Source organism: Petaurus breviceps, unplaced genomic scaffold, assembly GCF_028583685.1.
Source record: "Petaurus breviceps papuanus isolate PSGF00001 unplaced genomic scaffold, PetGlider_PUasm1.0 688, whole genome shotgun sequence".
NCBI classification, from domain to species: Eukaryota; Metazoa; Chordata; class Mammalia; order Diprotodontia; family Petauridae; genus Petaurus; species Petaurus breviceps.
The window spans coordinates 21619095-21630735 of record NW_027186457.1 but is presented as its reverse complement, the minus strand read 5'-3'; the positions used below and the strand labels follow the sequence as shown (position 1 = coordinate 21630735).

At 42.7% G+C, this 11641-nt stretch overlaps 1 protein-coding gene across 2 annotated transcripts; it reads left to right on the top strand.

The window, feature by feature from the left end:
• Window positions 1–825: 825 nt before the first annotated feature.
• Window positions 826–10782, top strand: PFN2 (profilin 2). 2 transcript variants are annotated; one of them, XM_069104745.1, is made up of 3 exons: window positions 826–1068; window positions 4629–4821; window positions 8681–8968. In XM_069104745.1, the coding sequence occupies exons 1-3, from the start codon at window positions 937–939 to the stop codon at window positions 8776–8778; spliced, it is 423 nt and encodes a 140-aa protein (XP_068960846.1). In that variant the 5' UTR covers window positions 826–936; the 3' UTR covers window positions 8779–8968. The 2 variants fall into 2 exon arrangements, with proteins under 2 accessions (XP_068960846.1, XP_068960845.1); XM_069104744.1 differs by lacking the exon at window positions 8681–8968 and adding an exon at window positions 8991–10782 and having other exon boundaries at window positions 836–1068.
• Window positions 10783–11641: the final 859 nt, after the last annotated feature.

Below are 11641 nucleotides of genomic sequence, written 5' to 3'. Positions count from 1 at the left end.
AGGGGTGATGGGGTGGGGCAGAGTGATGGCCACAGGGACCCCCCGCTACCAGGTGCACTTCTCCAGGGGATGCCCGCGTGGGGCGAGCACGGGCTGCACGGCCACAGCCCATTTGGCCCCCTAACTGGGCGTATTCAGGTGATCGCGGGACGCACGGCTCCCGCCCGGGGGCTCACCAGCCCCACGTTCCCGGGATTCCCTGGCCCCCCGGAATGACAACAAAGAAGCTGAGCCACCTCGCCCCCCCCCGGCCCTGGGGGGGCCTCCCACGCGGGGAGCTGGGGGCGGTGCCAGCACCGGCCGCGGCTCCCCAGCGCAGCCTCGGGCCGAGCCGGCGGACAAGGTCAAGGTCGCGAGGGGTGCCCCGAGGCTTCCGTGTGGCCCGCCCCCTCCCTGGGGCAGCGGGAGGGGCAGGCGAGAGGGCGGGCGCGCCTGCTCCCTGCGCCCCCGCCGCAAGCCCGCCCGCTGGCGCGCCACCCGCCGGGAGCCTGGGGCGGGGGGCGGGGGCGGTGGGGGCGTCGCACGTGGCCGCCGGCCCTCGTATCCCTCCGCGCTCGCTCGGCGCCTCGCCGCGCGGAAGGATTCTGCCGACCGGTGCGCACGCTCGCTCCGCCCGCCCCGCCTGAGCCGAGGCTCGTCGGTGCCGGCCGGCCTCTCACTTGGAGCGGGGACGCGTCGGGCGCAGCAGCGTCGGCCAGCAGCGCGAGGAGGGCGCGGAGCGCGACGAGCCGCCTCAGCCGCCGCCGCGGGGGCGCACGCCGGGCCTGCCTCCCACCGCCGTCCGAGTGACCGGCGCCTCCGGCCCCGTCCCCGCCGCCGCCTCCGCCCGGCCCGGCCCGGGGGTGGTTCCGTGCCTGCGCAGACCCGCGCGCCCTCCCGCCCGCGCCCCGCCTGCGCCCCGCTCGCCCCGCTGCAGTGCGGAGGGAGGGCTTGAAGATGGCTGGCTGGCAGAGCTACGTGGACAACCTGATGTGCGATGGCTGCTGCCAGGAGGCCGCCATTGTCGGTTACTGCGACGCCAAGTACGTGTGGGCGGCCACCGCTGGGGGCATCTTCCAGAGCATCACGGTAAGCGGGGCGGGCGGCGGGGCCGGGGCTGCGGCCCCCGGGGAGGGGGTGCTCTGGGCCGGGATGCGGTCCCCCAAGGGAGAGGGGGCGCTCGGGCCCGGGGATGCTGCCCCCCCCCCGGTAGAAGGGGAGGGGGCGCTCGGGGCCCGGGATGCCATCTCCGAAGGGGGAGGGGACGCCCGGGGTTCCTGCATGCTTCCCCTATCTTGGAGGGGGAGGGGACGCTCGGAATTCCGGGGATGCCGCCCCCTCGGTGGGGAGGGGGCTCTCGGGAATCCTAGATGCCCCCCCTTGGAGGAAGAGGCGGTGTTCGGGGCTCCAGATTGCACCTCCCCTCGGAGGAGGAGGGGTCTCCAATAGGGGAGGGGGCGCACGGGCATCTGGGCTGCTCCCCACAGAGGGGGAGGGGGCCCAGGGCTGCGCTCCTCGTTTCAGTTGGCCCGGATGCTGGAGTCTTAGCCCCCCGTTAGGGTGTCTCCCACGGCAGGGCCATCATCGAATCCTCCCCATGCGTCCCTCCATCCTTCTCTGAATCCTCTCCACCCCCACCCTCCAACTTCATGCATACAGGAGGAAGGGTTAGGATGGTGATGGAGGTAGAATGGAAAGGAGCATGGGCAAAGGGGAGCGGTTTCACCCTTCCCAGCAGTTTTGGGATGGGGGAGCAAGAAAATCTTGACAGCCTAAAAATGAGACTGAACTAGTTTCTCACGGGGTGGGATGTTACATTCTTTCCCCTCCTTTTTTTAAACCCTTTTTTTGCCCGCCCCCATTCCAGTTATAAGTTACTCATAGATCCCAGTTAAGGTTGAGAGGAGGAAAATAAAATTATTTCTCTACTGTCCCTCAGTATCTTCCTTGGAAATCTTGATTTATTCAAAGGTGTAGGATTAGCCCTTATGAGGATTAATCCTGTTCAGGGAATCTGTTTTGCTGCTATCTGCCTGGGCAGATACATATGTGTACGTATGCATGTATGTTTATGAAGCTTTATGTATGTATAGATGGATATGTACATATACATATAAATGTATGTATATAAAATACAAGCAGAAGCTTTATGTGTATGTGTGTCTGTGTGTATGTATGTGTATATGTCTAGCCAAATAGCAGCAGAAAACTGATTCCCTGGAACACGTCGGGGCATGTGTTATAATGTATAAATATCCAAGTAAAGCGTATTGTTAGAGATGTTAAGGGTGTGGTGGTAGGCATAGAGGTGATGGTGGTGGTAGGCATAGAGGTGATGGTGGTGCAGTCCGAGGTTACTTTGCCTAGTTAATGCTGCTCTTCTCTTCCCCACCCCCAGCGCCGGGGTCTGGAGGATCGCGTACTACTCCAGGCCCATGCAGTACTGCTGGGCTTTATTAATATTTTTTGTTGCACTTTTCTGGGTAGCTCAGAAGCAAAGCTTTATCGGGGATGTAAGAGGGATTTCTGATCCAAAAGAAGGAAAGCACGCTCTGGACCCTAACGATGACGGGAGCAGTTTTTGCTGATTTGTGGATTTTCCTTTTTTACCCACCTGCCAGCTTTGGGGGATTTAGTGTGTTGTGAGAGAAAAGGGTACCTCCCCCCACGTTGGAGATAGAAGGACCGTTAGGTACTCCAGTGTCTATAGCTGAGTGTTTAATTGGCTCCACTAGGTTACGGAATTGCCGGCATTGCGGCTTGGGGTGGGAGGAGGCCCGGCCGGCACAGGGAATTCTCTGAGTCTTTGCGTAGGTTTTCCTGCGTCCTGGCCTCTGGTGCTTGCCGCAGACTTAAGTGGTCAACGTAGGTATCTTTCGTGAATCCCAATCTTATCATTGGCACCAGGTTTTTTTTTTTTTTCCTCTCCCAAATATCCTCCAAGATGGCGAACTGCCATTAATCTTTCATTCCATATACCTTTTTCCTCCTTCTGGGAAATATTAATCGCTATTTCCACCACCACCACCCCCATCCCGTTGTTTTTCAATTTAGTTAGGAAAAGGGAGACTCTTGGGAGGGAAGTATTGGGGGGGGGGGTTCAGTTGGTTTTAATAATTTAGGAACATTTAATCTCCCTGCTTCTGCCACTGTTTTTCTCCTTAGTGGTATTTCAGAAGAGAGGATTTGATTTAGATTTATTTATGCTGTAAAATAATATGCTTGTTAGTCATTATTGCAACCTTTTATGGTGTGTTAGTCACAAGTAGTAACTGATTTGCTTAAAGTATTAGAGTTGGGAAGTGATGGTCTTGCCTTAGTTGCCATGTTTTAGGAGTATTTGCCATTTAATTATCAGCTACCAAATTATTGCTGCCTATTTCTTCCCACAGACCTCCAAAAAAAATCATTGAAATAGTACTTTATCAGATAGTTTTGCCTTGTTTCCTTCCTCTCACCACCTCTCATTTTTCCTCTCCTATCATTTTAAACTGTACTGTTACTTTACTTAGTGTTTTGTGAGTTAATGACATTTAAATGGCAATCTTGGGACTAGTCCTTTAAGATTTTCTGTACCTGCAGTGGACTAGTGTTAAAGAAAAACCTTGAGGACTAGCATCTGGTGATCAAGTTTCCCTTTACTGCTCTCGGCCTTCCCCTGTCTTTGTGTGACTTGCTGCTGTCTCGCTGGGCAGATTCCCAGAGTGTGCTTGGAGATGGCTGGGCCTGCTATGACTCTGCAGTTCTGATGGGGGCGATGCCTTCTTTTTCAGTCCTGGAGTGTTAGAAAGCACATTTTCTCCTCAGGCCTGTTGGCGACCTTACTTTCTTCCACTTACCTCCATTTTCTGTTCTTTTGCCAGTGCCTATTCCAGTACTAGAGAAGGAATTCTCTTTCCTTTTGCCTGAGAGGAACGTAGGAGGGGGATGGTGAAATGAAAAGGGGTGATGGAGTAATGATTAGGAAAAAAAACATGACTTTTAGAAACATATAATCCTTATGAAATTCTAATGTATTGAGCCATTCCATTCAAACCAAGAATACCAACTAAGGTTCTTTTAGAGCAGTAACTTTGTTAGGAGACTTTAGGATTATGATAAACTTACTCAGGTAGTATTGGGTAAGAGACAAGTCATAAATTCGTTTTTTAAAAAAGCTATATCTGAATCTGTATAATTAGATAAGTTTTTTAGGTACTTGACTTGATCTAAATAGAAATTTTTTACTTCATTATAAAGAGAAATTTATAATAAAGTAACATAGATGCATGCTACAAAGAGAAACATAATTTACGACTTAGTAAATGAAATGCGTTTAGGGTGTCTGTGGCTTTGAAAAATCTTAATTTGATTGTTTTTCAGTAAGCAAGTTCTGCCATTATTTCTTTGGTAGGGGGTTCCCATCTTATTAAAATTTAATTAAAATTGTTTATTAAGATTTATAACATCAGGCTTACACGTTTTCTAACAAAACTAGGAATTGGATAGAACTACATTCAAGGTACCAAAGTTTTGATTCTCCTAGTGAAATTTGGAGGCCTTGATAAATTAGCAACAATGTTGCTATTTTGACTTGCTGAATTTTGTTTTGTAGAAATTAAAAAAATATATACTGACTTCTTTTTTTGTTTTGCTTTGTTTTTTGGCAGCCAATAGAAATAGACATGATTGTAGGAAAAGATCGAGAGGGTTTCTTTACCAATGGTTTGACTCTTGGTGCAAAGAAGTGCTCAGTAATCAGAGATAGTCTGTATGTGGATGGTGACTGCACAATGGACATCAGGACAAAGAGTCAAGGGGGTGAACCGACATATAATGTTGCTGTGGGCAGAGCTGGCCGAGGTAAGTAAGAAGTCCTTTTAAAAATAAAAGTCATTACTGTAAAGTAATTGGTTAATTGCTGTTGCATTGCCACCTTATAACTTGTACCCCTTTTTAAAAATGCCTATTAATATGTAAAACAAAAATATCAGTTCATAACTAAGGGATTAATTAATTTTTTTTACACTATTAAGATGGTTTCCATGTATTGTATGGCACTAGATGACAAATGTACTAAAATTTCCTGTCAGATGCTAAATCCAATTCTGTGATCATGTAAACTTGAACATATTCTATATTAACACTAATTCTCACATTTACAAATGTCATAAATGTCACCCACATTTCTTTCAAAATGCTTGACATGTCACTAATGATGGTGGAATAGGATCCTTAAACTATACAAATTGATTAAGCAAATTAATAGATGGGATGATCATAGAAACAATTTAGGAGCTGGAAGGGACCTCAGAGGTCCATCCAGTCCTATATTTCATTTTACAAATTAGAAAACTGAGCACTGAAAAGGATAAGTAACTTGTCAAAGATCACACAGCTACGTAAGAGGTAAAGTTGAGAGTTAGCCTATGTCTTCTGCCTCTAAATCCATTGCTTCACCCACTATGCAACACTGCCTTTCAAATTTAATTTTGTTATAAGGTATGCCCTTTCTAATTTTTGATTTGTCTTCCTGTTTTTATTCTTTAATATCCATTTTATTACTTCATGACTTTAGTAGAGAAAGAAGAAAAAAATATACTCTTGGAAGAGGACATCTAGTCCACTCTCCTACCTCATAGAGGAATCTCTCCTAGAGCATCCCTGATAGATGGTCATGTATTCTGTACATATTCATGTATTTTTGTATACCCAAATATACCTAGTAACAAGGAGCTCATTATCTCACAGATCTGTTCCATTTTTGGATGAGTGTTCTAATCCTTATTTTACACCAAAGGAAATTATGATTCAGAGAAGTAACATGAACTGGCCGTGATAACCTAGCTGTGGGCTGGGTTAGCCATGAGTCAGAACCAGGTATTCTGACATTAAATCCAGGGCTTTATGCTATACCATGTTTGTTAGAAAGTTCTTCCATATGTTGAGCCAAGATCTCCCTGTAACTTTTACTCACTAGGCTACTGTCTTTTGAAGACCTAGTTCTAGAGCCACACAAAGTAACACCAATCCCTCTTCTTTATGATAGTCTTCAGATGTTTGAAGGAAACAGCTTCTTCTCCCTATGCCTTTTTTTCCCCTGTGCTAAACATAATACTTATATTCCTTCTATCTTTCCTTATGTGACATGGCTTATGGTCCCGTTATAATAAGCCTCTGAATTGGCTCCAGTTTTAACAGTGCTAAAATTTTCGCAGAACTGTACACAGTATTGCAGATGTGGAAAGCCAATCTCAAAATATGGTTAGCGTCCTTATTCCCTTGTTATAGAAATTATATCTATCAGTATAAGCTTTTCTTTGTCACTTGTTGACTGTGAGTTTGCAGTCAGTTAAACCCCTACATTTTTCCCCTCATATAAATTGACATTTTAAGTTTCTCCCCTTCTAGTGTAGTTTTGTTTTTTTTTTTAGTTTTTGCTTCAAGATATGTACGTTTACATATATCTTCTTAAATTTCGTTTTCATTCTGTTTATTTTGGGGGATTGATTCTCTTAATTTATTAGTCCTCCTTCTATATTATATCATACCCAGATTTGATAAGCATGCCTTTTAGATTTTTATCAGGGTCACTAATAAATTGTAATTATTTTATTTTTCTATTAGAAGCCTATTTGATTAGAATGAAGATTTTTGGTGATCTGAATTTTCCATTCTGTCCCTTTTATCAAATCTTCCTTGTTTTAATTCTCAAAATCCTATAGGACTGAGCATCTGAGGGTGTTACATTTGAGAATACTTAGATTTTAAAATATCCAAGGAAAATAAGTTCTTTTTCTGACACTACTCTAGCCCAATAGTTAATTCAGATGTTTATTAACTTCATTATCAAATTTCAAAAGGCTTTTTATTCAGTGAACTTAAAAGGAATAAACCGTTGCTGCTTTTTAGGAAATTATTCTAAAAATAACTGGTACTCGTTACTGTTTCAAGTATTGTAAAATCCATTTAACATAAAATTGTGTAGTAATGAAAAACTCATTTTTGAAAAAAGGAAAATCCTTATCTTTTCTAAAACAGGTTTCAAACACTGAATTTGGAAACAGCACATCACATATGAGCTAAGTATCTCATAAACCTCACTTTGCATTGACAGTATGATTCTAATAAATAATATTGTTACTGTCAAAAGTTATTCAGATAAATTGCTTGTAACTCTGGTAACTGAGGTGACTGGGATCTTGACTTTTTTTTTTTAATGTACGACACAAATAAGTATAGTATATCTGAAACGGAAGGTTCTCAGATGTGAGATGAATATAGGTCTTAGTCACTAATTCCTAGAAGTCCAGTCTCACTGCTCCATCAGACATGTGACCTCTCTAGTCCTTAGTTTTATCTCTACCATTGGGCACAAGCACTTGTACTGCTTGTATCCTGGGTTGTTCATTCACAGAATCATAGCTTTTGATCTGGAAGGAACTTATAGACTGCTAGAGGAGTCAGTCTCCTGCTGTAAGGACGGAATGAAATCAAATAAAAGGCTTTGTAAACTTTCTAGGGCCATGCCAGGTTTAGGCTGTTTAAAAAAGCAGTAACACACTTCTGATACTTGAAGTTCTTGAACATTTCCTTGGAAAAGGCCCCTTTTGAGGTCTCATGGTGTATTAGTAACACTGTGGTAGATCCAACCAAACCACAAGTGTCTCTATAGTGGGCACATCCTGACTGGTCATAGACTATGTTCCAGGGACTAGTGAGTGGAGTGGGGGGGTGCTGAGGCTCATCATCACAATATTGACCACCAGATGATATGTTTTTCTTTTAGCTTTACCACCGCTTCAGGTCCTCTTTAGAGACTCACAGTCTCATGTACCATCTTCTTATGTTTTGCAGTGTAAATGGAAATAGTTGTTTTAGTCGGTGTTTTGATCAAAATTTAAAAATTTTAAGGGTTGCATTCTTCATTCAAGGGAGAGGGGAGAGAAGCACCTGCAGTGATTCAATTGTGAATACTTCAAGCAAATGCACAATTATAATTTTACTGACATCTAGTGGCAGTCAACATAAAATTGGATATTCTCTCCCCATCCACCCAGTTATTAATGTTTTGTTTTTAAAACTAGCCTTACACAGATATAATTCTTGTTTATTATACTGGATCTAATTAAAGGTCGTTCAGTGTTAAATAGGAGCTTTAGTAAACACAGGCCTTAAAGACTTTATTTTTTTTCATGGCTGAAATCTAATGAAATTTGTAACTCAAATACTTTTTTTGGCTTCTCATTCCATCTAGTAATAAAAGGCCAGTTTTACCCAACCTTGCTAGCATACTGTTGGAGAAAAAAAATGTGTAAAAAGTGGGGAAAATGTATATTTCCTGTTAAATAGAACAGCACCTAGGCAATATAATATTTCATGGTTTTCTTCTACACCATACAGGTTATTAGTTCTCCTTTACTATATTTGTACAGAATTCATTCTCAACTATTTCAGGGTTCTGCAGTGGTCACACATAATTGCTGTGCTTGAAATTGTAGCTTCTTGTCAGCTTGAAAACATCAATAAAACTTCTAGTTCAGTTTTGGAGTGATTTTAACTTTCTAAATAATCCATTTGGCACCAGTGCTTGGTAGCTCATGGAAAACCAGCTTAATATAATAACTTTTATTAATTTTTATTCCATGTGCTGTCTGCTAAAACTTACATGACTTTCTTGTCTAACACTTCTTTTGAAACACTTTTCTTTTTTCTCTTTCAGTCTTGGTCTTTGTAATGGGCAAAGAAGGGGTCCATGGAGGTGGATTGAATAAGAAGGCATACTCAATGGCCAAATACTTGAGAGACTCTGGGTTCTAGCTGCTAGGCAAGACTGTTAAGTATTAGGGGGATTGCTCTTAAACTTTCCTAATTGTAAGCGTAAGTCTTCATTCTGGAAATTTTATTAGCAATGCAGGTGATGGGGTTATGAACCTGTGTCTTCTTTGTATCCCTTTGTTGGTGGGGAAAGGTGTTTTTGTTTTTGGTTCATAAGTAATTCTGTTCACTTTTTGTTTCCTTGTGTACTCCAGCATTGGTTATAGTCATGGGAAAGGAAGGTGTCCATGGAGGGACACTGAACAAGAAAGCATTTGAACTCGCTTTATACCTGAGGAGGTCTGACGTCTAAGCAGCCTCTCCCCATCCACCTAGCAACTGTCTTCATCGCCACCCCAGTTCTGTTCATAGTACTACCAGACTATAGATGGTAGTTCATTTGTTTTATTTACTTATTTTCTAATGTCATTCTGTTTACCCAAATGGATCATTTGTATGTTAACCACTGTATGTAGTAGAAACCCTTACCTGGCACCATTATTGCAGCATAATAATGATATGCATGATACCTTGAAATTTGGGGGGAGGGGGGCATGCCAATTTGGGCATTGCTTTATTTTAGCAATTAGTGGGATCTTGAGACTACTAAAATAAGTAACACTAAATAAGCGAGGTGCCGATTGTACAATCTCCAATTTGATCAATGTCTTTTCAGCACTTTGAGCAATTACATGGCTCCCTTAGTCTTCCTTTTATAGAGCATGGTTGGGAGGAAAAAGTGCATGCATCTCTCTTCTCTCCTCCCCTCTCCTCCCTTCCCACATACAGTCTTTTCATTTGCTTCCATCTACTCATGCAGTGCCTGGATTATTGAGCTTATTTTAACACTATCTTTGTTTATGAGCTGCTGAGAACTGCAGGAAATTTTGCCTTAGTATTGCTGTTGTTCTCCAGTAGACACAAGGGTTTTTCCCTAGTGTCTATAGAGCACACACTACTACTTGGAGTACAGTGGCAAACGAGAGCAAAAGGTGCAAAAGGGCACGCTTCCTCCTCGATCTTACAGACTATCTGGACTGACTCCCCAGGGACATTCCGTCACTGCAATAGCTCAGGCACTTTGAGAGGTCTGTGTCTGTCTTTTCTTTTTCATATCAGCTCCTGTTTCTGTTTTTTAAAAATTGATTTATGAAAGGCTGCCATCATGGACATTAGATACCCCAACATAACCATCTGGAGTGTGTCCGATTTTTTCATAGGACCAATTTTTATTTGCAGCTTGGGTTTTTGTATGAAATTATGTTGTTATTGTGGAAAAAACTGCCACCTTCAGCTATATATACTGGTAGTCTAGACTGACTTATTTTGGTCTGATCACTGATTGGTAAAATGTAAATGGAATTGCTGCTTTAATACCGATATTTGGATGAGGGTTGGAAGTTTTATAAGCTAAAATAGTTGAAATAGACACATTTCAAATTTTAAAACCTGCATTTGGCCTGTCACACCCTTGCTGTGGAGTAAATCTGCCTTGTGCTCTAGTCATCCAAAATATGTGTAACCAAGCTGTCAGTTCAAAGCACGGAACTAACTTGTATGTTCATTTCAAAAAAAATAAATAAATAAATAACAAATGAAGACTTCTGTATAAAAAATAAATGGGAGATGGTATTGGTTGGAATAACTGACTTGGCTGTCTTGTGATGAATTTTTTAATATGTATTCTGTGCCATACTATTGTTAAAAATGAACTGTTGCTATTGTGAGATGGATCTTAACTAACCCATTAAGGGTTTCTTATTTTGAATGGCACTATTTTAGGGACATTTCTCGTATTTGCTTCTATTGTTTGGGCCTTGTGGATAATGTACAGATTTTAAAGACAAAAAATCTCGTTGCTGATTTATCCATTTCTTTCCCTGCACTTTGTTACATCTGGGATACAGTCTAACTCATCTGATTTAATATGCATTTCAAAAAATGCCATAACTATTAAAACACCTTGTTTACAGACAGATGAAATAAATTTATTCCAACCAAATAAAATCTAGGCTCTTGTCTATGTAATGTATGGACTTTCTGCTCTGTTTTTTCTGTGCTCATGTATATTTCTCCCTCTCCTCTACAATAAGAATGGGAATTCTGGGCCAAATCCTGTTGTGAACAAAGTACTGTCATAACAAAAAATCTCTAGCTGATTGGCCACTTACTCAGTACCAAGTTAGGATAGTCCCTAGAAATTAATCTCAAGGGAATTTATTAATGGATCTATGATCTCCCTGGTGTGGGTGCTCAGTCCACTAACGCAGACTAAACCACCAATGCTGTCATCCAGCATGACTTGTCCAGATCCTGTAAATCTTCCAGAGGGGCTCTGTCCAAGGTGCTGAGGAAGGAGCCTTCCTTGAATTTGCTTGACATTGTAAAAAACCCCAGGAGCACATAGGCTGTGTCCATTAATTATCTCAGTGGTTGGTTTTTGGTATTTACACTGACATTTGTTATGGTTCCCACTATTTCTCTTCCTCTACCCCCTTCAGTTCCATAAATTTTTTCCCCTTTTTATCTAAAGGTCAGTGCAGCCTGTGTAGTGAAGAGATAGCCTCTAAGCCCAGAACATTTAGGTCCAGGTCCTACCTCAGACCCACATGACTCTGGCAAATCTTGTCACTGTACAACTCTAAAGACTGTCACATGGAAAGCATTGGTAGAGGCATAAAATAAAATTACAAATCTAATTCTCCCTGGTTTCTGGATAAAGCTCAGTTATATTCCCAGGTAGAGTGAAGTTGTAAATATAGCTATTCCCCTTCCCCTCTAGGCAAAAGATAAAAGGACTTGAGAACAATCTGACTTTTTTGTAATGAAATATTTTATCTTCAGCTCTTCTGGATGCTGGGGGGGG

Bases quoted from the DNA above. Each gene is read 5' to 3' on its own strand.
- PFN2 (XM_069104744.1), top strand. From the start codon at position 937: ATGGCTGGCTGGCAGAGCTACGTGGACAACCTGATGTGCGATGGCTGC. The intron at 1,069-4,628 runs GTAAGCGGGGCG...GTTTTTTGGCAG, and splicing joins GCATCTTCCAGAGCATCACG to CCAATAGAAATAGACATGAT. The intron at 4,822-8,990 runs GTAAGTAAGAAG...TGTGTACTCCAG, and splicing joins TGTGGGCAGAGCTGGCCGAG to CATTGGTTATAGTCATGGGA.